The 27,856-nt window shown below is 35.7% G+C and overlaps 2 protein-coding genes across 2 annotated transcripts in view; both read left to right on the top strand.

Moving 5' to 3' along the window:
- The first annotated feature begins 418 nt into the window (after nt 1-418).
- Nucleotides 419-946, top strand: LOC145247835 (uncharacterized). Its single transcript, XM_080109461.1, has one exon. The coding sequence runs from the start codon at nt 419-421 to the stop codon at nt 944-946; it is 528 nt and encodes a 175-aa protein (XP_079965587.1).
- An 11,946-nt stretch (nt 947-12,892) lies between these two features.
- The window catches only part of LOC145248154 (uncharacterized), a 56,332-nt gene continuing 41,368 nt past the window's right edge, over nt 12,893-27,856 (top strand). The window contains exon 1 of the mRNA XM_080109977.1: nt 12,893-13,240. Coding sequence (XP_079966103.1) covers nt 13,182-13,240 — 59 coding nt within the window. The 5' untranslated portion in view covers nt 12,893-13,181. The remainder of the gene's footprint in view (nt 13,241-27,856) is intronic.

Below are 27,856 nucleotides of genomic sequence, written 5' to 3'. Positions count from 1 at the left end.
CCCTCGACTTCATTTCTTTCTTTTCCACACATGTAGTCGTTAATGCCTGAATGAACACGTATTACACCTAAACCATTTTATTTTCAACAGAAAATTGTCCGAACAGGTTTTCCCGTACATATATACACCACACGTATGCGCACACACACGCATGCATATACACAGCCTCATACACACACACACGCTAACGTACACACATGCAACATGAAATGGTGACCCTCTTTTATTTAAAATGAAATGAATTAGTGAACGAGACACGCGGTGTAAGCTAAACGTTTCCACACAAATTCACGGCACACACGAAAAACAATTTTTCTCTAACAAACAAACAAAAACTTGTCGACCACAAGGAGGAACAATTTCAAACCGCGCACATTTCAACACAAAAAAAAAAAAAATAAAAATAAATAAAAACAAAATGGAACTACAACAGACGGACTCCAACAAACCCATGGAATTAAATATTCCACCCTTCAACCCGACAAATACAAAAATATGGTTCATCCAACTTAAACGGGTAACGTCACAACGAGCACGTTACTGTTATTTAGTGGAAAAACTGCCGTTGGAGGTGGTTGAGGAAGTCACGGATTTCCTCGAAAATGTACCGGAGGAAAGACCGTACGACACGTTGAAGCAAGCAATCCTGCAACGAACCGGTGTTTCTAACGAAGCCATGCTTCGTAACTTATTCACACAAGTGGAGTTAGGAGACCGTATGCCTTCTCAACTATTTCGCCACATGAAAGCCTTGCTGGGAGACAACAAAATGTTGGACAGCATTATGAAGAGTCTATGGTTGGATAAATTACCCCCAACTACCAAACAAATCCTTGCTCCGATGTCGGAGGAAACGGCAACAGAAAAGCTCGCCGACATAGCCGACAGAATTCACGAAAGTTCCTGGAGCCGACAAGTATACGCCCACCAACGGCAACCTGACTGAAACCGAGATGAGGAATTAGCAGAATTAAAGTCGGCGGTTGAGAAGCTTTTGAAGCAGCTAGCTGATGCACTTCAAACACGTCAATATTCTCACAGAAACCACGACGACATGCAGCGAAATTACAGGCGAAGAAGTTCAAGCAGGAACCGGTCCACGTCACGAGATAAACAAGATGTTTGTTTCTACCACAAGAGATTCGGTGTCGACGCGAGAAAATGCACTAAACCCTACGCGTTCAAAAAACCGGCACAGGGAAACGAACCTTCCAGCCAGTAACGACAACGACTGTAGCTGGAGCACACAAAAAAGGTTATCTATTTTATATCCGAGATAAAATTCACGGATATAACTTTTTAATAGACACCAGAGCAGAAATCAGCATCATACCGACACCGCATGGCCATCCAACAGGGACACAATTTTTCAACTTACAAGCTGCCAACGGTACCAAAATACCCACTTTTGGCGAAAGAACCTTAAATTTGAACTTTGGAATGCGGAGGAATTTTTTATGGAATTTCACCATAGCCAGCGTGACTACTCCAATTTTTGGGGCAGACTTTTTAGCCCATTTCAACCTGTCTGTCGATATGACTCATCACACATTGACAGACAACGAAATGAAGATTTCAGTCAGAGGAACTACCTCAAAATTTTTAACCACCAGAATCAGCACTGCCCTAGCCGAAGATATACACGTCCGCCGGTTACTCCAAAAATTTCCTCAACTTTCCCAGCCGTTTAAAAACACGGACCCCATCAAACACAGCGCTGAGCACTATATTAAGACAACAGGACCACCCGTCTATTCAACCCCCAGATGTTTGAAACCGGATAAATACAAATTGGTAAAATCCGAGTTTCAAAACCTACTCCACATGGGAATAATACGACCCTCGAAAAGTGCTTGGTCATCACCACTCCATATGGTGCAGAAAGCTGACAACACCACATGGCGACTGTGCGGAGATTTTATACGTTTAAACGCAAAAACTGTTCCAGATAGATATCCTATTCCCCATATCCATGACTTCAACAATGGACTCCAAGGCGCCACAGTTTTCTCCAAACTGGACCTCGTAAAGGCATATTTTCAAATTCCAGTCGCGGAAGAAGACATTCATAAAACCGCACTGACCACACCATTTGGCCTTTACGAGTTCCTAAGGATGCCTTTCGGGTTGAGAAATGCCTGTCAAACTTTGCAGCGTTTGATTGACAAAGTTTTCAGAGGTCTGCCGTTCATATTCGCTTATGTGGACGACGTTTTAATCACCAGCAGAAACCTCGAAGAACACGGGCTACACCTGGAACAAACTTTTGAAAGACTGTCACATTTCGGTCTTAAACTAAACACAGATAAATGTGTTTTTGGCCACCAAGAAGTTCAATTTCTCGGACATCTAATTGACAAGGATGGAATCTCCCCTTTGCCTGAAAAAGTAAGTGCTATTTCGAATTTCCCTCTACCGACATCTGTCAGACAAGTACGCCGTTTTGTAGGCATAATTAACTATTACCAACGTTTTTTGCCTAACTGTTCCATGTTACTCGCACCTTTAAGGGACTTGTTAAAAAACCGAACCAAAAACCAACAGTTAGTTTTGGAAGGACCTGCACTACAGGCCTTCGAACAATCGAAAACTGCTTTGGCAAACTTCACCAAACTCACTTATATCCAAGATAACGATACAACGGAGCTTACGCTTATGACGGACGCATTGGAAATAGCAGTAGGTGTTGTGATTCACCAAATTTCTGACAACAAAATGACCCTTATTTCATTCTTCTCTGCCAAATTAAACAACGCGCAGACTAAATATAGCACTTTCTCGAGAGAGTTACTTGCAATTTACCTTGCAATTAAGCACTTTAAACATCTCCTCGAAGGCAGAAAATTTTCCATTTATACAGACCATAAACCTCTAACATTTGCTCTACACACACATGTCGACAAATATGGTCCACGTGAAATTCGACACCTGGACTTTATAGCCCAATATTCTACCGATATACGGTACGTAAAAGGACAAGAAAACGTAGCTGACGCTTTATCTCATGCAACAATTGCTTCTTTAAATTCCACTCCACTAAGTATGGAATTAATAGCACAAGAGCAATCAACCGATACCACGCTCCCAGCTATAATGGACAAAACTTCACTGAAGCTGAAAGAAATGCCGATACCATTCGGAACAACAACTTTCTATTGCGATGTTTCACAAAAACACCCTTGCCCTTATATTTCACCCAGCCTCAGACGATAAGTTTTCCAGCATTTCCACAATTTGTCCCACCCAGGAAAACGTGCCACCGTGAAATTAATAGCGGAACGTTTTGTTTGGCCAAATATGAATACGGACATCCGTAGTTGGACCAAAACTTGCATTCCTTGCCAAAAAAAAGAAAGTTCACAGGCACACCAAATCACCTTCAGAAACTTTCAGTGTACCAGACGCTAGGTTTACTCATGTGCATATCGACTTGGTTGGACTCTTACCCACTTCAAAAGGACATACACACATCCTTACTATAGTTGATAGATTCAGTAGATGGCCGACAGCAATACCAGTGAAAGACACATCAGCCGCAACAATAGCCAGAGCGATTTTACAAGATTGGATAGCAATTTTCGGAGTACCTTCCGTAATCACAATGGACAGGGGCTCACAGTTCCAATCAACACTTTTCACTGAATTCAACCATTTGTTGGGAACAAAGCACATTAAGACTACTGCCTATCATCCTTGCACAAACGGTATGGTGGAACGATTGCATAGACAATTAAAAGCATCTTTGGCTATGAACGAAAACAAATCGGACTGGTCAGACAATTTGCCACTCATTCTCTTAGCAATTCGCAACACTGTGAAGGAAGATTTTCAGAGCACACCTGCAGAATTAGTTTTCGGATCAACACTGATTTTACCAGGACAATTCTGCAAAAACAATACAGACATTTCCCCAATGACAACTTTTGTGACGGACTTAAAACACAAAATGTCAAAATTAAAATTTACTCCGACGAAAAAGCCAGACACGAACATTTTCGTCCCAAGCGATATTTACACATGTAAATACGTTTTTATCAGGAACGACGCAATAAAAAACCACTATGTCCAAACTATTCCGGACCTTATTTAGTTCTCGACAGGAGTAAAAAGTATTTTACTATTTTAAAAAAAGAAAAAAAAGACACTATAGCAATAGACAGACTTAAACCTGCATTCATAGACGAACAATTACACATTTCTCCTCGTTCAATACAAGAACACACACTCAGAAACGGACAAAGAAATTACAACAAACAACACACCACAAACAACAACAAAAACTGGTCGAAAAGTTCATTGGCCAAAACATTTCAAACAATATATAACTTATTTAAAAAAAATATGTACATAAAAAAAACAAAAACGAAATACGTTTCTCTTATATATATATATATATTTTTTTCTCCCCAGAAGGGGGAGTCTTGTTCGAACAGGTTTTCCTGTACATATATACACCCACACGTACGCGCAAACACACACACGCATATACACAGCCTCATACGCACACACACACACACACGCTAACATACACCCATATACGCACACATACGCACACAAGTACACACACATGCGAAACATCACTTCCTTTAAAGTGAAAGCCAGACATGCGCAGTCAGAACACTGACCCCAGTATAAAAGTCAACAAAACCTGTCAACTTCCTCTTTTTGCGTCTGGGCCAGCGTTCGACCTGCTTAGTCGACGAACTGACCGCATGTTCTAACGTCACTTTCCCTGCTATTGTAATGTGGGGCAAGCGCAAGCACACTTAATACACTTTCCCTCTCCATGAACTGGATTGACTTACTCTATCTCCCCTTCACTTTGGCCCATCGACACAGACATGTGCACGACTTTCTACTGAGTTTAACCCTTTCTTTCTACAGCCGGCTTGCCACTTCGCATTTCTCTATTCCTTCCACGCGTGTAGTCGTCAACAGCTGAATGAACATGTGTACACGAAGACCATCATTTCTCAACAAAAAATAAACGACATGTTTATTTTATTCCAGCATCTGAGTTCTGTGTTTTATTCATTCAATTCGTTTCATTATTTTTTCTTGTAGCGAGTTAGGGTATTTTATATCCTGGTCCGCAACAAAATAAACGACATGTTTATTTCATCCCGCAATTGAGTTTTTGTTTCCTTCATTCCATTCGTTTCATTATTTTATTTTGTAACGGGATTAGGATTTATATGTCCTAGTCCTCTACAGAACAACTGCAATTGTGTTTTTAGTTAAAAAAATCTAGTGCTATAGGCTACAATGTTGGCTGCCATTAAAATGTAATCTAAAATTTGCTTTCCGAGTTATGTCCCCTGTGTGTGAACTCTTCAGCGTCTACTTTATAACTTCTAAGAAAAATGCAGTTTTACCCAATTTTCTGTAAAAATTATTTTTAACTATAAATAACTTTCTACTCGATGAATTTCCGTAATTTTTGGATATATTACTATTTTCAACATGACAATTACGCAATATTGTTTTAAAGAAATCGATCTGCCGACTCTATTGCAGCAAGCACCAAATAAACATCTAAAATATTTCACATCTAAAGTATTTTGTTTTAGCCAACATTTGAAGTAAAAGATCAATAAGCTTTGTTAATTTTTCAATTATAAGGAAACTGAAAACTATTATGTAAGCATTAATCAGAAGGGAATTTTCCTTGGTATACACTAACATGACTTCTGCTAAACAGAAAGCGGAAGTCAAAATAACATGAATTTATTGAATTTAACCAAGAAAAAAAAATAATAAAATAAAAAAATAAGTGGACATTTAAAATGTGTATTGGTTGGATTAATAGAACTACCATTATCATCTTGAATGTCATTCTCACCACAGACGATACTAAGAATAAAATAAAAATTACTTTAGACTTTTACTTGGTCGTGGGTGATGGAACAAGGTGACCATACCAATGAAGTCTCCTGTTTTGCACACATCTCTCTATACTGCCCAGATTTAATCTTCTGCTGAGATCACAGACCTAAGTCTGTCTTTAAGACTCACATTACACATCGATTGTATCATTCTCATATAATTTCTCTCCATGCAACGCATGTCCTCAACTTTCCCTGGCCAAATTTAACTTCTGTACATCAGCACACTGTGCACACATGCCTGATAGACTCTTCCCTGGTTCAACAGTGGATGCTACACTTAGTCTAGTCTGTTCACAGTCAATGAATGGGGAAATCCTTCTAGACTTGGGCGATTCTTACTTTTATTCCTATCCAGATAATCTTGTTGGCCAAACATACTTTTTTCACATCTGGGTTCTTATCTGTCTCCATAGTTTTACACTTTTTCTGGTTTTACATTGTTTCTTGCACACAAACTGGTTATCATCTTTCAACCTGTAATTATGCAACAGAGCCACTGACACTGAGTTAGCAGCAGCAGCCGCCATGTGCAAATGACCAAGCCGGCTGCACAATGTGACAGCAGATCTAAAAAGGACACACGTGTTCAGAGAATGGTATTCGAGACGTGTTCAAAACATAGACGATTCAAAACATGTTCAAGACACGAGAGAGCAGAAATATACGTGCTACAGAGCATGGCAGATTCTTGTTAAGCACATCTGGATATGAGAGGACTTTTGAACAAGAGACAAGGTGTTATTCTGGAAGTACCTGTAAATAAATGTCTGTTTTTTTTTTCAATTGAACAAAAAGTGAATCGCATTCTTTCCTTGTCTTTGTTTCCTTGCAACTGTCTGCAAATGTGTGGGTCCCGAGTGTAGATATGTAACGACTATGGCACAATTCTACTGACCAACTTACCAACTGCGTACCCAACGATTACAAATACCACAAAAGATGTAGCTGTACCAGAGTCCATTTTTTACACGGAGTAACTTTCGAACGCAAAAACAACTGATCATACTTTAGTTTAAAATAAAAGTCAATTCGTCATATGAATCAGAATGATTCTCTTGTTGGCCCTGGTTTTCCAGATTCTTTTGAGAAAAAAAATCTGATACTTACGGTGGAGGGGTTAGCACGTGAAGGTTGCCAACATCCCTAAGTGAAAGTGGCATGATGAAACGAACTGTATTTGAGCTAGTATGGTGTGGATTGATTACCAAAAGGCATATGATAGCATAGTGCACACGTGGCTACTAGAATGCCTAGATTTGTATAAAATCCATCCAGTAATCAAAGAGACCATGGCTGTACATATACAAATGTGGCAAACTACCACGACATTAAGCCGAAATAATAGAACTGTAAAAATCCCTAACATCAAGATAAGAAGAGGAATCTTCCAAGGGGATAGCCTATCTCCGTTACTCTTCTGTCTAGTGATAGATCTGTTAAGCAAGTTACTCAACACAACCCGGAGTGCCTACAATCTGAGCCAGGGCCAAGAACAAAATCCAAACAAAAGATACAACCACCATAAACGACCTCAAGCTGTATGCCAACTCAGACGCTGACTTGAGCCGACTCTTGCAGGTCGTATATAGCTTCTTTAGAGGTATTGGAATGAAGTTTGGTTAGGAAAAATGTGCCAAGTGCTCCATCAGAGCTGGAAAGAAGGTCCGAAGAGGGAAAACATACAGCTTGATGAAATTACTGACATCAAGGACCTAGAAGAGCAGGAAAAATACAAATATTTTGGCATAGAAGAGAATAATTTAATTTAGCATCTTAAAATGAGGGAAAAAATTGGCAGTAAATATATATGCCATGTTAGGAAAATCTATAAAACAGCTTACAAACTTACAAAATCACTGCCATTAACCAACTAGCCATGCCTCTGATAACATACAGCTTATTATTGTCGATTGGCGACAAAGAGACATAAACAGATTGGATACTAAAGTGCAGAATATGCTGACACAGTATAGAATAACATACAGAAACCAGTGTCTTCCTTGTGTTATATTATGAATAAGCATATGGTGGCAGGAAAGAGACAAAAAACAATATAAGTTTAATTTTAAGTGATTGATTGCTTAACCGTTTATTTTAAAAATAAACTTAAGAAAAGCAAAATAAAATGAAGTGTTCTTCAGTTCAACAACAGTTTGTCTCTGCTGTTAAGGTTATTCATTTCAGCATAGTCTTTATCGGCGATTTGCGTCTTTCTTTGTTGATAAAATATGTCAATATTCGTTATTCCTTGTAGTGTTGTTTTTTATAACAATATCGAAGGATAAAGGTTTGGCTTTCAATGGGAAACGTTAAGGGAAGCAACTCAGCAGATTTGTCGTTTACGTGTTATGAAAATTTTGTTCCTCTTACATTTAGATGGGACGTTTATTCAGTTATGTTCCACAGCTTTGTTGATCCTAGCATGATACAGATTTGTTGTCTGCCAGTCAGCGATATCGACTTTGTCTGCAGCCGTCTCTTCTCTCAGGCAAGCTGTCAAGTCTCCTGGTGTACGTAATAGCAGTATCTAGTAGTAGCACTTTCGATGGATTTGTTGATTTGTTGATCCTTATGTTGTCCTGTAGCAGACGCGAAGGAGGCTGGGGATTTGACCATTGGTCTGGTGGGGAAGTCAGTATTGGCCGGTGGTAGACCATTGAATTTGTAGCACTTCTCATCTCTTGGTGTTAGTCAAGTTAAAGTTGGTTGCTCTCCTTGGTCTTCGAGTTGGATTCTCAACTGACAGGGATTTGAGCCAGTGTCCCCTGATCAGCTTTTTTTTTTTTTTTTTTTTTTTTTTACACGGTGGTCACCATTTATCAAGGCCCAGAAGCCACTCAGGGATAAGGGTTATTGCAAGTACAGTACGTTAGTGTGGAGATTTAATGAAGTGTTTACTTAAGGGGGCAGTTCATTAGGAATTTGTTTACGTTGGACTTGAAGACATCCAGGTTGTAGTCAGGTGGGAAGCAAGCAGATCGAACAGAGTTCCACAGGCGTGCAGTTCTAAGAAAGAAGCTTTGTTCATGGAATCTATGTTTTGATTTGATTTAGGCACAGATAAAGAGTGGGGAAAATTTTTCACAGTGGATTCAGCTAGATGGGTGTTTTTAGTGAAAGATTGGTGAGGGGGGACCAGAGATTGGAGTCAGACGAGCACCTGCCATGGAAATAACAATAAAACAAGGACAGGCTCGCAACATCTCTTCTGTGGGAGAGAGGTTGCAGGGTAGAGAAAAGGGCATCCCCCACTAAGCCACAAAGTCTATTTTGTACTCTGTCAAGGCAGGATAGGCTGTTTTTAGCAGCTCCTGCCCAGATATGGCAGCAGTATTCCATCCTTGGACATATTGGCTTTTATATAGATAGAGAATTGCATCAGTAGTGAGATATCTTCTGGAGCAGTAGAAGGATCCCACCATCTTTCCAGCGACCTTGGCAACAGATTTGATGTACGTGTTCCATTTCAGATCAGGAGTAAAGGACAAACCCAGAAGCTTGTCAAAATATGGAGCTTCTCCTAGACGAGAGTCATCCATTTCAATTGATGCCAGATGGGGATCAGAGCGTTGATGATGTAAAGATAGGAGTTTGGTTTTAGATGCATTAAAGGTAACCAGCTACGTCTTCCCCCACTGAATCACGCGCTCGAGATCAGAGGAGAGAGAATCAGAGAGAACTTTGTCATTTACAGCCTTTGATGTGTTGCCATAGATGGTTGTGTCATCAGCATAGATGTCAACGAATGATTTAAGTATGTGTTTAGGGAGATCATTGATGTAGATCAGGGAGAGAGTTGGGCCCAGGATTGGCCCTTGAGGGACTCCAGCATTAATACTGCAGGCCTCTGATTTTTGTCCATCGACCACTACTCTTATGAGCCTATCGGAGAGAAATGATTTAATGATTGAGAAAACATTTCCAGTTATACCGTGGCTGTAAATCTTATGAAGTAGGTCCTTATGCCATACCTTGTCGAAGGCCTTTGATATGTCAAGAGCAATTGCCCTAGAAAGGAAGCCTTTGTCAAGAGATTCACTAATCCTGTGAGATATAACCATTAGCACATCTGCGGTAGATCTTGCAGAACGGAAACTATATTGTGTGTCACTAAGAAGGTTATTTCTGCTGAGGTGGTTGACTATTTCTCTATTTAATATGGATTCCAGCAACTTACTCATAACACACAGGAGACTTATTGGTCTGTACTGAGAGGGAGATGACTTATCACCTGAATTCTTAAATACAGGGCATACTGATGAAATTTTCCAGGGAGATGGGAAACTATTCTCCTTAAGACAACGTTTAAATAGTTTTGTTTTCCAGGGAGTCGGAAAGCACTTCTCCTTAAGGCAACACTTAAATAGTTTCGTAAGTATGGGAGCAAGTTCTGGTTGAAGCTTTTTAACACTATAATTGGGATGCCGTCAGGGCCAGTTGCTTTACTGGAATCAAGGTTCTTGATTAGCTTGGCGACCTCATGCACAGATATTTGTATGTTACCTAGCGTGTTCTGTGTTATAGGAGGAAATATGGGGAGTTGATGGCCTTCGTCACATAGGGTAGAATTAGCTGCAAAGTTCTTTGCAAATAGTTTGGCCTTGTCTGATGCTGACGAGATGACCTCTGGTTCATTGATAATGGTTGGGATAGAATGCACACTTCTGTTCAGGATCCTATTTGTTATTTGCCAAAACTGGTGGGAACCAAGCCGCTGATCAGCTACTTTGGCTTTAACAGACTGGGCATATCGCTCTCTTGCATTTTTTATTACTCCTTTACAGTGGTTGCTGGCGTTTCTGAAAGCAGCTTTAGTCTCAGTGCATCTATTACGTTGGTAGTTATGGAAAAAGTGATTTCTGTGCGCAATAGCAGCAGCACATTCTTGGGAGAATCATGGCTGGCTGTTAGGGTTTTGTTGGAATTTTTTAAATGGTATGAATTGGTCTATGCCTACAAGTAACCATTCGGTCAGATCTGATACTATAGAGGACACCTCCTTTTTAAACATGGAATGCAGAGGTAAATCAGATATGAATGTACAGAAGCTATCCCAGTCAGCCATGGAGTATCGGTATACAGTACGGTGGAGGGGTACGTCTGGGGACTTATTACATTTTGCTTTTATCTTAACTGATATGACGGAGTGGTCGGAGGATCCTAGAGGAGAATGAACGGAACATGAACATAGTTCAGGGGAAGTTGAGAGAAAAATTTCTAGGAGGCTTGCATATTGACCAGTAGTATCGGGCACACGGGTGGGTTCGCGAACAATCTGAGTGAGGTCATAAGCTTTGGCAAAATCATGACAAAACCTCCCCTCATCATCTGTCTTATTTGAATGGTTCAGCCATTCCACGTTATGGACGTTGAAGTCACCACAAATGTGGATGTTAGCCGAGGGATGTGCAGACAAGATGTGATCTATTTTCTCAGATATACTCTTAAAGATAGTAACTCCGCTGTTATGGGGCCAATAGAGGGCAAATATAAATGCAGTGGTATATCAAGTGCAACCCGGAAGCACATATAGGGTAAATTAGGATCTTCTCTAGAGATATCCCTGCCACTTGGGAAGCCATCTTTAATGTAGCCACATATTCCATGCCTATGGCGATCTTGGGGGGGGGTCAGATTTAGCTGTTAAGTTAGAGTATCCATTAATTATGAACTGATCTAGGGAAGTGGTCGGCCCTATTCCAGTTTCGCTTAGAAAGAATATGTCCGGTTTCGTCTCCTGTAATTGGGTTTCAACCTCTGGAAGGTTGGAACGTAGACCCCTGATGTTGGAGAAGGAGACCTGGTAGTAGGGGTCTATGTTGGAAGATGGGGTTCTAGATTTATTCGAGTTTTTTTTTCTGGAGATATTTCATGTTGAGGTTTTGGGATTTGTGGAACAGGTCAGCATATTTGATTAGAGCAGGATAGAGAGAGAAAGTAAGAGAGAAAAAGAAAGGAAATTGGCTCCTCTCTATTTAAACATAAATTTAGTAGGTCCCCGACTCCCACAACAAATCTCTTCTGATTAGACAAAGTTGGATGTTGACATCCAATCAAACTGTTGGAAATTAACCAATCAGAGTTGAGTATTTTGGTATTTTGTAAAGATTTGTAAATATTGTTGTTTTTAGCTGCTGCTGTTATTATTTATTTTGGTTGGGGATGTCCCTTCTGATTTCATAATGTATTTGCTGCTACTGCTAATTTGTTGTTTTCTTTGTGAGAAAGTTTCATAAATTGAAATGATTATCGCACCCAACTTTGTAACACTAGGTTGTATTTGCCCAGAGGAGCAGGGGGGTTGTGGGTAGGGGGTATGTAAAAATCTTCACTGGACGATCTGTAAAAAGTTGAATATCGAATGCAGCAGCAAGTCCTGAAAACATGTTTACCGGAATGAACAGTTGGAAATAAGTCACACACCATTCCCTATAATTATACAATTCCTACAGCTACATACCTAGAAAACAGAGCCATAAAACCTGATGGTGATATGGGACAGGAGAGAAAAAAAAAAAGCAACAGCAGAAGTTAGTGTCCCCAATGATGTTGCGTTGAACAGGGATGAGAGATGGAGAAAATAACGAAATACCAAAGTCTTATGTATGACATGAAAAGAAACTGGAATCTTAGGAAGACCTCTATTATACCACTAATTATAGGAGCAACTGGACTCCTGAAAAAGAATTTCAAAACTTATTTGGCAAATATACCCGGTGAACTAAGCGCAAGAGAGATTCAAACACTCGCACTTAAAGGGACGAACAGAATCTTTAAAAAAGGATCTCTTGGTTGGAATATCTGAGTTAGCGGGTAGATGTTTGGCGTCCGGTAGGATGCCCCATAGCTTGAACAAACTAAGAAAATTAAAAGAAAAAAAGAAAGAAAAAGAAACACGAAAGAGACAACAGACTCCGTCAAAAGTCGCACCTGCCACTGCAGTGCTTTTTTCATGACAACGATATCAGCAGCAGCAGATAAATTTTTTGTTTTCTTTTTAATTTGTTGTTTTTCAATACAGAGGGCGCTTTTGGCACTCACACTCGCCAATATGGAAGCTATTACCAGAGTTTGAGGCGAAAAGAAATAGTTTTTTTTTCTTCTTTTTTTTTTCTAGTTATTCCTTTATCGTTTTGGTTTTATTGCTTTTCCTTGTTCGTCTCGTGGTCCCCCTTGCAAAGTCTCCAAAGTGTGCGCAATTTATTTTTACGGTACGCACGTCGCAAAACACACACACACATAAAGCAAAAAAAAAAAAAAAAAAAATTAAAAGAAAAAAAAAAAAAACGCGAAATGGAGGGTAGTCCAAATTCCCCCTCGGATGACGACGAAGAATGTGGACCGGTTGGAAGGTAAATAAATGTCTTATTCGACACCTGTTCTCTCTTTTCACTAAATTGCGTTTTAACTCGATAATAATTAATCTTTGGCGAATTATTCGAATTGTACTTTCGGTTTCCGGACTTTTTCTTCCTGTCTTTTTAGTTTGCTTGAATTAAAAACAAAATAATTACATGTGGTTTGGATTATTCGAACTACTGTTCTCTTATTGATGGTTTCACAACGTAATTTCCGAGTTTCAGGTGCATTATTTATTTATTTTTTTAATTAGAGAACCTGGACGGAATTTCAAACAGAATGTTCCCAAGATCGGTGCTTACCGCGCTATTTTTAAATAGTATATTCAAGTTTTAGTTTTACGATATTCTTTTTCTTTTTTTTTTTTTTTTAAATTAAATTGTTAGGTGAAAGTACGGAATACAAGACTCCCTTCCTTACCAATGTTAAGAATGGATTTCTAAATAATGTTATTTTAATACGGTTCATATTTGCACAAGTAGTCTTTTATTAGTGCTAGTGCAGTTATTGATCCGCGTTATTTTTTAAATAGTATTTTCAAGTTTAATTTAAGTTTCACAATATCTGTGTTTATTAAATTGTTAAGTGAAAGTACAGATTAGGCACACAACACCCTCCCGTCCCCATGTTAAGAATGGCTTTCTAAATAATAACGTTATTATTTCAGCACGGATCAATAAGTGCATTGCATTGCATCATGAGTACCCTTTTATTTATTAAATTGTTACGTGAAAGTACAGAATAGTGAACAATCCCCCCCTTTCCATGTTAAGAATGGGTTTATAAATGTTATTTAATATGGTCTGTATTCTGCATAAGTACCATAATTCCGAAGCCGGGTTTGGGGTGTTAAATAATGAACAGATATAGAAAGATAAGTACATTCTTAAACGCATAACCACATTTTGTTGACGCATGTAAATCTTCCGGTATTATTATACAAACACCGTGACAGCGTTAGGGTTAGAGTTAGGGTTTAGGGTTAGGGTTAGGGGTTAGGTTTAGGGTTAGGGTTAGGGTTAGGGGTTAGGGTTAGGTTTAGGGTTAGGGTTAATTCGCTGTCACGGTGTTTGTATAGTTTTACCAATCTTCCTAAGTGATTTTTCGCAATTCCTTTAAAATAGAATTTTGTCTTAATAAAAAGACATTGACAATATGATTTGGACCAGAATTTAAAGCTTTTGTTTTTCTTTTACTCTATCCCCTCCCCTCGTTTCCGACACAAGGTCAAGTTTAGAACTGAGGAGTCCAGTTACCTTTAAAAGGGGTTACTCTGGATCGGTTTGTTGGAGGCCGTCAGCGTTCCCTCGTGAGGGCACTCAAGCGACAGGTATCCCATCTGTCCGAAAGGAGGGAAAGGACATAGAACCCTTAAAATAACTGTTAAGGACTTTTAACTAGCACCCCTTCCCTTCTCATATGTACTCGTGCTTGCTTCCATACCCTTAACCATCACCCCATATATTACCTTTTTGATTTCTATAATTTTCAAGTAAAACACAATGCACGTGAAACGTCTTTGCTGTACGGTGTGAGGTCTAACCCCACGATAGGATTGGCAAAGACCCGACTCCACAATACAAAATTAGTGCCAGTATTATACCTACCACCACTGATTCCTTGTAAAATGTTATTTATCTTGGTATAGGGCCTAATATGTCTGGTCGGAAATATAATTGAAAGCCAACACCATGAAAATTAGTTATAATTCTGGAGAGTTTTCCAGTATAGACAACAAAACGAAAAACTTAATAAATGTTACCAAAGGAAGTTGTCTGTGTTTTAACTTATTTTAAAGCGTTTATTTATTGTGAAACACAAGTAGTGTCAAGTTAGAACAAGAGTTAAATGCCTGACATTAGATGACATATGAGGAGTCTCCATAATCGCTCAAAAATTGAGAATCAAACAAAATACTAATAGAAACCCAACCAATAAATGTCACGGTGACACTTTTTGTTTTGCTGTCTATACTAGACTTAAAATGTCCAAAATGTGTGATAGTGATTTTGATCCTGTGACTGTTCGTTTACTTTTTAAAAATATCCTTTTTAATTTTTTTTTTCTGTAAAAAAAAAAAAAAAAAAAAAGAAAAAAAAAAGTGCACTTACTGATCCGGATCCGCACTATTTTTTAAATCGTATTTCCAAGTTTAATTAAAGCTCTTTTTTATTATTCAATTGTAAGGTTAAAGTATAGAATAAGTACAAAATACCCTCCCCTCCCCATGTTAAGAATGGCTTTTTAAATAATAACGTTATTATTTACGTCCGGATCACTCTCTGCACTAGTACCACAAAAAAAAAAAAAACTCTAAAAAAAACGGTAAATTTTTACAACGTGCCCCTGCCCGAGCGTATTATAAACGCGCCAACCTCCCCATGTTAAGAACGGCTTTTGGACTACCCACCCCCCAGCTCGAAAGCCATTCTTAACAGGGGAGGTTATGGGGGGGGGGGTTAGTCCGAAACCCGTTCTTAACATGGGGTGGTTGGAGGTGTTTGTACTACGTTGGGGCAGGTCATATAAAATACCCCCCCCCCAAAAAAAAATAGGGAAAAATTAATATATTTGTTACCGTGTAGTATTTTCAAGTTTCACGATGTTTTTTATATCATTATTATTATTATTATTATCATTATTATTAAATTGTTAGGTGGAAAATTCGGGAAAAGGTGTTATAAATAATAAACTAGACAAAATACTGTTAGAAATTCGCTCAATATATGTTACCGTGACATAAGTTGACATATATTCGGTGGTTTTTTAATAGTATTTTGTCTAGTTTATTATTTATAACATCTTTTCCAAAACTTACCGTATTAAAGAGAGAGTCGGGCGCCATTTTGAATTTTCCAGTACATCATCGGTAAACACTGTATGTTTTCCGAGCTGAATAAACATGTTACATTGAATAAAAACACAAAAAATATATCCAGTTTGGTAGAAAAGTAACTTATCTTGCTTTTGATAACATTTATTTGTTATATATTTGTACTTTGACAACTTTTTCGAATCTATGTATACAGTAATACAAACCCCCGAATTTTTTTAATTCAACAGTTCAAATAATTAGAATAAAAAAAAAAAAATAAACAGTTCACATAATTAGTTTTCAATTTCCGTTTACACACCATCATCCACATATTTTCTATTCTGTTATTGTGCACTTGAGGGTTAGGGTAATTTTCTGCCTCGACACCGCTTACGCCAGACGGCTTCTCCCCAAACTCAGAACGCGGTGGGACGTCGGGACCCTTTCCGTAAAAGTTAACCCAGTTTCCAATGAACTGTTTTAGTTATCTTCGCGATTACTGTTTTCACCCCACTCCCGGTTGCCTCATTTCAATGTTAAAAATATTTTCTAAAAATAATGTTGTTCTGATGCTACATTGCTACACTTCAATTTTTGTTCTCGGTTGGTGGAGGAAAAACCCTTCATTACTGAGACAATTTTTATTTTCGTTCCTTTCTCCACATTAAAAAAGGACTCTGGTGTCTAACTCTGCCCTCTTGGGGAAGCAAAGTAAATAGGAATAATAACGTTATTAACACGATGGCTTGCTTTACCTATTACGTTCACTTAACAATTTAATAAACAAACCGTAACAAATCAATTAAAAACGAAGTAGCAACCGGATGTGAAGTCAAAACACTAATCGTAAAGATAACCATTCTTTTCTCTTTTTTCCCCCTCAACTTTAAAATCGTTTTTAGGACACTCAAAACGGACCTTCCCATTGCAAAACATATCCCTGGGATGATTCTATAAATTTACCAAAAATTGTTTTTCCTTATTTCACTTTTGATTTCAATCAACAACAACAAATAATAAAAAAAATTATTCGGTGTGCATTTATCGAAGTTACGTATAGGTTAGAAACAGACGATGAAACGCTGTTTGATAGTTTCATTAAATGTTGGGATACGCGTATTATTTATACACTACTACTAGCCTATAATTGTAACAATGGCTTGGAAATTTTCCAAAGCCTTTAATGCCCCTCCCCTCCGCCAGTTTTGAACGAAGTGAAATATATTTTATTGAAAAAAAAAAAAATAATAATAAATAAATAAAATAAAAAAATAAACAATTGACTTGTTCTTTAAACAAGATAGTCAAGTCACGTGACTAAACATCACTTTCTCTAATTCATCTTTTTTTATGTCTTGTCTAACACTTGAGCCTCTCCCTTACCACGAGGGCAAAGTTAGCCACAAGGTCGGTTTTTAATGTGGGAAAATGGGAATTAAGTTCACTCCTCTCCCTTCAAAGGAACACTTTGGATAAAACAAAACTAAAATAAAAATTGCCTTAGTCGAGAAAGATTTCTTTCTTTGACTGAGGACAGAACAGATTAAGTTTCCTTTTTCAGTTCAAAACATGACAAATTAAAAAGGCTTAATCCACTAAAATGATTTTGCAAACTTCTAATGAAATGATAATCTGTTGGTGCAAATTCTAGTGAATATGGTGGATGATGTATCATTTCTGACATACCAGCCGATTTGGCACAATGGTTAAAGTGTTTGCTAATAAACAGGATGACTAGAGTTTAATTCTTGATTAGGTTCATCCCTACTCAGTTTTGTAATTAAAAAATAAAAAAGATGGATAAGCAACTACAAATTTTTCTATGGGTTTTACTGTATTACTTATGTACTAGCGGGACCCGTGGAAATTCCGCAGCGGACTCTTTCATATGTAATATATTGATGTTGGCATTCTATGGATTTTCAGCATAAATGGAGACGCTCTGATATTATTGTAGCTATTTTGTTAAAACTGCGAAAGTATTTATCTAAGCTAACAGAGACGCCCGGCGTAAACCAGTCGTAAAATATGCTTAAATATATTTTAATCTATGCAGATTTCGTATATATTATTATAGTCAATTTTCTATCGATTCTTATGTATTATAAAGTTGTAATTTTAAAAAAATACATATATATATATATAGGGTGACCCAAAAAACAAAACAAAAAAGCTAAATGGAGGCCATCTAGAACATATGTTGTAGAACGGAGAAAAAAAAGGCCAAAGACCCTAGGGTTTTGATATGATGTTTTGAATATAATAAACTAGTTATGACCAAAGTTTAATTTCATTCGGACACAACACTTAAGAAACGGGGCCTAATTAGAGTTGGGGCTCGTTTTTTGGGTCACTCTGTATATCCATATGACTTGGGTGCATCGGCTTGAATCGAAACTGAAATCAAAACTTATGAAGAATATATATATATATATATATATATATATATATATATATATATATGTGAGAGAGAGAGAGAGTTCCTTCAGTTATAATCGAAACCGAAACTAAAACTTATGAAGAATTATAGGTAAAATTATTTATTACAAGAAATGGAAGGCATAACAATACAATTACTTGAAAGAAAGATGTAATCGTGACACACAAAATAACACACACACTATCGTATTAATATATAGATTTTACTGTTGTATTTATTTTTTAAAGTTGAAACATATTTGAATCTTATTTTGAAAATTTTAGAAAATCAAATGTTATAAAATATTTTATTAAATTACTAGCTGGACGTTTCATGTTGTCTGGTCATACCATACGCTTAAACATGATATTTTAATTTATGTAGATTACATATTATTATAGAATCAATCCTCTATTGAATATTAGGGTTTGTATTACTGTACACATGGATTGGAAAAAGTTGTCAAAAAACAAATACATAACAAATAAATGTTATCAAAGGTAAGATAAGTTACTTTTCTACCTGACTGGATAATTTTCTAGTCATTTTATTTAATGTAATATGTTTATTCATCTCGAAAAACATACAGTGTTTACCGATGTATTGGAAAATTAAAATGGCGCCCAACTCTCTCTTTGACACGGTAAATTTGGGAAAAAGAGTTAAAAATAAAAAAAATATACAAAATACTGTTAAAAATATGTCAGCCTATGTCACGGTAAAATATATTGAGCGAGTTTCTAACAGTATTTTGTGTAGTTTTTTATTTTTTAACTCCTTTTCCCAAACTTACCGTTTCAAAGAGAGTCGGGATCCATTTTTAATTTTCCAATACATCGGTGAACACTGTTTTTCGAGCTGAATAAACATATTACATTAAATAAAAACACTAGAAAATTATCCATTTAGGTAGAAAAGTAACTTATCTTGCCTTTGATAACATTTATTTGTTATATATTTGTATTTTGACAACTTTTTCGAATCTATGTGTACAGTAATACAAACCCTAATATTATATATTAGGAGGAATAATTTGCCCGGTAGATTAATTTGTAAAAAAAAGAAAAAAAGTCATTCATCAAATTCCGTCTGTCTGTTTACAATATCAACCAGCTGATATAATATAGGGCTTGACAGTGAATGCCCTCGAAAAGTCATTTCTGATTAATATTTAGTTTTAAAATATGCAAACAAAGAAATGATTTGTGGTGATTTTAAATGGTACCTATTCTTTTATCATAAATTGAACTCATTAATAAGAAAAAATTAAAATAAAATGGTGAGGTATATCCGGGCTTGAACATTTGATCTGTAGCTGAATACTCTACCACTGAGCTATATCTTCAGATAACAATTCTTTTTTTAAAGAAGAAATGATTTGCTGAGATTTTATTACCTCCATTGGCTGGTCTAACGTAAAATATTGTCCTGTAAAAATTCTTTTTTTACCAATTTATCTATAAGAAAGACTATTTTTAGGATTGTAAAAGATCGCACACATACGAAGTGACTTTTATAATAGAGATTAAAATCATTTTTTTTTTTTTTTTGAGACTCTCAGTGTTAAATATGTTTTTCCTTTGAAGAAGATATCTTACACAGAAAGTCTAAAAAAAACCGAACTTATTTTAATTTATTTTTCTCTTCATTTTTCTGGTGGTATTTACCCAGAGGGGTCAGCTCTTCATCAAGATAAGTCTGGTGTTATTGACAGTTGTTGTAAGTCTGAAGTGATGCATATGTTTGCATGTTTTTTTTGTTTATTTTTTTCGATTTTGACCACCCTGTATATTTTTTAATGTTTTCTTGAGTATTTTTTTATGATTTCGAAATGTGCAAGAATAACTTAAAAAAGGAACATTTTTTTTTATAAAACTAAACTTATTTTTTTTTTTATTTAAAGGACATTTATGTTTTCTTTCACAAAAAAGGTGAGAAGGGGGCAGCATGATACATATCTTTTTTTTTGTTCCCCTAGTATATAAGGTTATCTTTTTATGATTTTCAAAGTCATACCCAAATAGCAATCTTTCTGACATATCCTTTCTTGATTTAAACTAGCCTGTTTTTTTTTTCTGGGGATTTTCTCTTGGATTTAAGCCATCAGAGTTTAGACCATTATTGAGATGGCCTCTTCCCATTTGGCTGAGGTATAATTTCTGGTCTTGTGCAGTTTTAGGAGGTCCACTTTCTCGAACTTACCAGGTGTAAGCTTATTGCTAATCGCCTGACGTGCACCTACAGGAGAATTTCAACAGGATTACTCAGGCATTTATTTATTTATTTTTTTTTTGCAAGTTAGTGTTATTCTAGGGCACTGGCTCTTCAAATCTCATTTTCCAATCCTTGTCACATAATCTTGCGATATAAACACTTCCTTCAACTATGATATTGGCAAAAAATATTTTTTTCTGAAAATACTTATTCCAGCTAAGAAAACCTTTTGAATGTTTTTTTTTTTCCCTTATTAAAGGGAGGCAACTTTTTAATTCATACATCACTGGCTATAAAATCAATTCTTTTGTTCATTATAATGAAGCAAGAGTAAAAAATATTTTTTTCTGAAGAGTGATTTTCAATTTTTAACAACTTCTCATCTATCATAAAATTTGGTAATTCAATGAAAAATGAATTGAAAGATGAAAACAATATTTTTGTTATTATGAAGAATATACAATAAATAATTATTAGACAATTTTTACAGAACTTTAAGAAAATTAAAATTCAAATCGAAAAAAAAAATAACTTACATTTAAAGGTAATTTCATAAATAATAATTTGAATAACAAACAACTGATGATAAACAAAAAAAATTTATTTATTTTTGTTCAAATCAAGATAAATATTTATTTTTTTTATAATAAACCAATGATAGCCAATAAATGTTGGCTGCTACAACTTCATTGGTTCATTTTTGGCACCTTTTGACATTTTACATAAACTGCTCCAAAAAGTTCCAGCAATAGCACAATCCTTATTTTGTATAAGTACCAAAAACTTAGTTTTTGAAGCTATTTAATTTCGTGATGTAATAATGATCAGAAATTTTATATTAACAATCCTATTTAAAAAAGAAAAATGACAAATTTATACTTTGGTAAAAGCAAACATGAATAAAAGGTTATTTTTATCTACTGGACTTGAATAAGCATAGAAAAATCATGAAGCAAAAACTGAGTCTTGTGTAATGTTTTAATTAGTGAGTAATCAATAAACCAAACAAAATCTTTATACATGCATGCACAGATATATATATGTGCTATTCTTTTTTATGCTTTCTGCTTTTTATGGTCGTGTCTAGGGTTCGTTACATGATTCGCTTAATCTTCCTTATTTTTTTGTCTGTGATTCACCATCATTGTTGCTAGATAAATAAAATTTTTCAAACACAAAATGGAGATGTTTGCTGAGTTTTCTTGAAGGTTTTATCTGCAGAGAATGTACTTGGAAGATAGACTAATGTTGTCTTATTTAGTTATTTACTTCTTAAACTTTCTAACTTGGTGAAATGAGTGACATAAATGGACAGACATCGAAGTAACATTTGGTGAGTTTTCGGTACTTTTGGATTTATCAACCTGCTATTTCCACAAAGTTACTTGAGTGTGCCTGGCAGATGATGAAAAGAACCGACAATGGTCGAAAAGTAGTTTTCTGGATATTAAGACTTTTTTTTTTTTTTTTCCAACATATTAGTTAATGAATTTCAATGGTCGTTGCCATTCTTAACATGGGGAAGAGGGTGTAACAATTTGTGTTTTATTTTTTATTTATTTTTTTATAATAAGGCTCGCATGGCCGTTTCCCGTTCTTCCCATCGTTTGCTAGGCACACCCGAGTAACTTTGTTGAAATCGCGGGTTGAAGCACAAAGTTTTTTTTCAAGGTTTTATTTGTAGAGAATGTACTTGGGGGGGGGGGAGAGAGAGAGAGACTGTTATCTTATTTAGTTATCTACTTCTTAAACTTTCTAACTTAAGAAACGAGTGATGCAGATGGCCAGACATCATTGAGATTGTCAGTGTTCTACATCATCAGCCATGTCTCGTTCACATGATTTCCTGATTTCTTGTCACATGCTGGGCATTTGGCATACCGTATGTGGTGTCAATGTGCAAAGTTAAAATGATTTCAATTTAAGAATCTGGTGTACCCATGCATAAATTATGTTCCTTTGAGATTAGAGACACTTTGTTGCTTTGTATATAGTAGTGGAATTCTTTTCATATCTGAAAGTGTTAAAATTTCCTTTCTCCAGAATCTGCTATCAGGGTAGGGCTGACATCTTGAGTGCTTAAGGATGGTCAGAAAATGTTACTCCTTTGTCTTTAATAAACTGCAGAGTTGATATCAGGTAATTTGTTATCTTGTAGAAATGTTGGTATATTTGTGTTATGTTCAAAACGAGTTTTTTTTTTAATTTAATTTTATTTTTTAACCAAAGCAATCTTATTTCTATGAGATTAGTATGTAACACTATGTATGTATGTATGTGTACATACACACACACAACTGAGATGAGTGTGAAGTTATATATAAAAAAAACTTAACTCTTTAAATCAAAAGGGAAGACAGAAAAGAAATAACCCCTATACGTCATGCCATTTTGAAGCTAACTGCTTCTCACCAGAAGAGAAGAGTCAGCATTATAAAGCTACAGAAAAACTGGTTTGATGACATCAAGGTTGTGAAGTCAGAGGGAGTCAGAGGTTTTAGCTAGAGTCGGATTTCTAAGAGTGCTAGTAGTCGGAGTCAGAATTTTTTTTATCCAACTCTGACTCCTTAAGTTCAATAAATTTATTTTTTTACATTGTTTTCCTGTTTAGTTTTACCAGTTGAACAATTTAGCAGTTTTTGTATGGATTTGCTTTTATTTTTGGAGATATATTATATTTTGTACTGCAATGCTTCTACTTCATCAAGATATTTCGGTCCATCGGATCCCTGCAAATCCTGTCTGGACAGCTGTTTTCGTTTTGGTTGTGATGTCACACAGGGTCAATGAAAATTCTGTCTTTAAGTAAGATCAGTTTGGATTACATCAAATAACAATTGGATTGTAATCCGAAAGTTATCCAGTTTCTGAATCAAATGTAATTTGGCAATTGGATTAGTCCATGATCGATCCAGAATTACAATCTTATCCCCAAAAAAAGGGCCTAAATCTATAAGAAGCAACCCATGCTACTAATAGGCCTTTATAGTTTTTTCTGTTTTCCCTTTGATCCTCTTTTCATAAAGGCAATATTATCTTTTAAAAAATTCTTCTCTGTATGTATTTTTACTCCCCTCTTCTGATGAGAAGCGTTTGGCTTCGAAATGCCATGGCCTAAACAGGTTTCCCTATCCCTAAATATTGTATTCTCTTTTGAACTGATAGCATAATAACATTTTGTTGTGAAATTTTTTTTATCCCTTTGTTATCTTATTCTATAAAGCTGGTTGAGTGTATATGTGAGTATATTTATCATACAAGTGAATGTTAAATGAAAGTCCTCATCTTTTGTTGGTTGCTGGACGATGTGAAAACAGATGCCCTTTACATCAGAGCCTGAAACGAGATGAGGCAAGGTGAGTATGGCATGGGAAATAGAGTGAGTGATAGCTACCTATCTATCTCCTCCTCCCACGGAGTTTCTGACTGCAGTCTTGGAACTTGTGCTGCTTCAATCACTCTTCCTTATCATAACAACAACAACCTGACGATTCAGCAACTTTTTCACCTACGCATTCTTTTTTCTCTTCTTCCACTAATTAATTATTATTACCCGAAAAAATACCTTTCCTTCGAAAAAAAAAAAAAAAATATATATATATATATATATATATATATACACCTGAGGATTTTTGTCTGTTTTCAAACGTGAGTGTATTTTACAAGACTTTTACATGTGGAACCGCTCTCGGTCTGATGTAGAGGACATAAATGAAAGTCCTCATCTTCTGTTGGTTGCTGGATGACGTGAAAACAGATGTCCTTTACATCAGAGCCTGAAATGAGATGAGGCAAGGTGAGTATGGCATGGGAAATAGAGTGAGTGATAGCTACCTATCTAAATGTTAAACGTAAAAAATAATATACATGAAAAGTATTTATAAAATGCTTGCTGAATAAGTGTGGGAGGCTGGTATATAGATCTGCAGAATAGGTTTCCAGATAGTGGTCAAGGAATCGGTAGTTGGAGTCGAAGGTATCAAGTCGGAGTCACCGTCCTAGGAATTCTAGAAGTCGGAGTAGGAATCGGCCTTTTCCCATTCGATTCTGTGACCCTGGATGAGATTAGCTTAGAAATAAAAGGATAAATGCATACAGAAGCAGAAAGTATACGTAGATATAAGATAAAAGAAAAGGCCATATATTACTGAGTAGGGGATACACAAGGAGAGGATAACAATGATATATAAAAATACTTATAATCAGCAGAGAAAAATAGAAAGAAAAAAAACGTAGAGCAGGCATCAGCAACTCGTTTGACTCTGTGGGCTGAATCATATTATAATTATGGATTGTGGGCTGGACAAAGGTCATTAATGAAGAAATAAGGAAAATTACATATGCAGGCCCCTGTCAACCTAAATGTTAAAAGCCATAATTAAAATAAACATTGAGAAATCAGAAAAACAAAAGAAAATCTAAAATTAGAAAAATGTTTAACAAAAATTAGTTTTCCTCAAAGAACATCAAAATGCTTCAAAGTGAAAAAAAAAATCAACTGAAATGAAATGGATGAAATTATGATGTGTATGTTTGAAACTGTTATTGAAAATTGTACTTCAAACAAACCATACAAAAACGAAATGCATATCCCCATACACAAAATAGTTGCAAGCACATACATTTACTTATGTAACATCCACACATTCATGAGGCATGAAATAAAAAGCTGACTAAGGCAATATTGTCTCTTTAAAGCTGTCTGTTGCCGGTCGGTCATTCAAATTGGTTCTCAGTTTGTGTTTTATGTTTATTTTTTATATTTTACGCAGAAATGGAGGTGATTGGGTTTTGATCATGTTCTTGTGATCATAGTATTCAAGTTCAGTTGGGTGCATCAGAAGATAATAGCAGACCTATTTTTGAATTCGAAAGCCTCATTTCTCATGTCAAAAATAGTCATTGGTAATCAGGTTCGTGGGCCTGTCAAAATGCCTTTGTAAACCTGATCTGGCCCATGAGCCGTAGGTTGCCTACTCTTGATTTAGATGGTTGATCAACTAGTTGATGGGAAAAATAATTCAGAGGATATAGAACCAATGGTTTAGAAGTCTAATAAGGAATACAAACTGGAAATCTGGAACTTGAGTATCCATAGTGAAATGTTCCTATGGGGTTAGTAACTAAGTGATCAATTATATTATTTGCTCCACTTAATTGTGTAGAGCAGCTACTATCTTGATAGGTTTATTTGCTAAAAGAATTGTTTGTATCTTTATCAGTTTTATTTATTACTAATATATATATATATATATATAAAAATTACAATAAGTTTACCAAGGTAATCAAAATGGTAAACTTAAAATATATTATAACCGGACTATCCATTCATGTGAAATCTTTTTATCATTTTTTCTTTAACCTCCTATTCCCCTTACCTCACCCTTTTTTAACCAAGTAATATCTGTGAGTGATTTGTGGTTTCATTAAATACTTTTACATGCAAAATCTGATCCCGCATTTTGCTAATTCCTGCCCTCTGATGAGAAGGAGAGTATTTCTTTGAATCGCCATGGATTAAGGACTATTCACTTATCTTGTGCTTCCTTTTTAAAATTAAATATGTTTTTAACTCTTTTTCAAGCTGTTTTTTAACATGTTTTATTGATCATTTGTTCATATATATATATATATATATATATATATATAATATATTAGTGTTGGGATGATTAATCGGAATTGGAAAAATTGGTGCCTATTTTTTTATGCTTTTTTTTTTTATTTCTATTTTTTTAAAGCAAGATCTTCCATTGCTGGTAATAATGATAAAATAATAAATATTTAATGATTTTAAATTGCCAGTAAATCTAAAATCTATAGATCATCCTCTACAAGTGTATTTTTGCGTTTAGGAAAATATCTGCATATTTAACATGCGTTTTTATGGGAATCGGGGGGGGGGGGAATAACAATCTTATAGTAAAATAATTAGAGATTTATAAAGAATCAGTAATTTAGCACGGAATCAGTAATTGTATCGGAATCAAGAAAAATATTTGAATCGCCCCATCACTAATATATATATTAGTGTGTATAGTAAGGGGCAAAATTTACAGTATTTTGAGACAGTGCATGACCAATTAGTTTATCGAAAATCATGAAAATGTATTTGCCAAAAAACAGTTTACATAATAGAAAATGCTTTTATTATGTGTCCTCCTTAATAACACTTCCTCACACTCGCACAAGTGTTCCTCGAATATTTGAAAGGCAACTTCTAATCTTGTTTAATTATATATTTAAGAGATTCAACATTGCTGGGTGATGTTCAATCGATAGCATATTCTAAAATACCCTAAATAGTATAACTCAGAGAGTTTAGATCTGGATGAGACCCAAGAATTGCTAACGTTGCATTTGCAAAAATCTTGTATGTGTGGGCTGAAAATAATTACTATTCGGGTAGTTTGCTTTAAGCCATAGCAATACCTGTTATGTCAGAGTTATGTTGTAAGTATAAAAATTCGTCTTTTCATCAGCTTTTTAGAATTTTGTAAGCATTTTCTTTCCATCAGAACCACAGCACCAAAAAACCGTAACTTGATGTTTTGTTCTGAATGTACCTTTAACCTCACCTGTCAATTTTGCAACCATCGTTAAAACGTACGAATCCAAAGATTATATTGTTGACATAGGTTTCCCCAATATTTTTCTAGTCGGAAGACATGGGAATCACATGATGGTTTCCAACATCCTAATTAGAAGTGATTTTTGTGGAATGAACTGGATTCGAACTCAAATATCCATGTCATCAGTTTGTGTTATTAACCACTGAACCACCGTCACAACTCTGTCATTTCTGTGGTGCAGGATATCCTCAATAGTGAAGATCTTTTAATTTGAAAAGACCGTTACAGTGAAGTATTTATTAATTTTTAAAAAATTATTTTTAACCACCTTTCCAATCTCTTTTCTTTCGTAGTTGTGTCAACAAGTGATTTTGTGTAAGATTTTAACTTCAAATCGTGTTTTTACTGCATTTCTAATGCTTTCGTTTATCTCAAGTTTGATTGCCATTTTTATCAGGGATGTAATTGGATCGTTTACGATTTTGGATTTGAGAGGTTTAATGTTTTGGTATATTTTTTTTTTATTGTTGATTTCTTCCACTTTCCGACTTCTTCATAATAGTTTTCCTCATAGTCAATTTATTATTTACAT

The sequence above is a fragment of the Euprymna scolopes genome, chromosome 26, assembly GCF_053919585.1.
Source record: "Euprymna scolopes isolate OS-2025 chromosome 26, ASM5391958v1, whole genome shotgun sequence".
Taxonomy (NCBI): Eukaryota; Metazoa; Mollusca; class Cephalopoda; order Sepiida; family Sepiolidae; genus Euprymna; species Euprymna scolopes.
Note: the sequence above shows the minus strand (reverse complement) of the source record. Positions and strands in the feature narration are given on the sequence as shown.

Excerpts from the sequence above, each read along its gene's own strand:
- LOC145247835 (XM_080109461.1), top strand. The coding sequence starts at position 419 with ATGGAACTACAACAGACGGACTCCAACAAACCCATGGAATTAAATATT.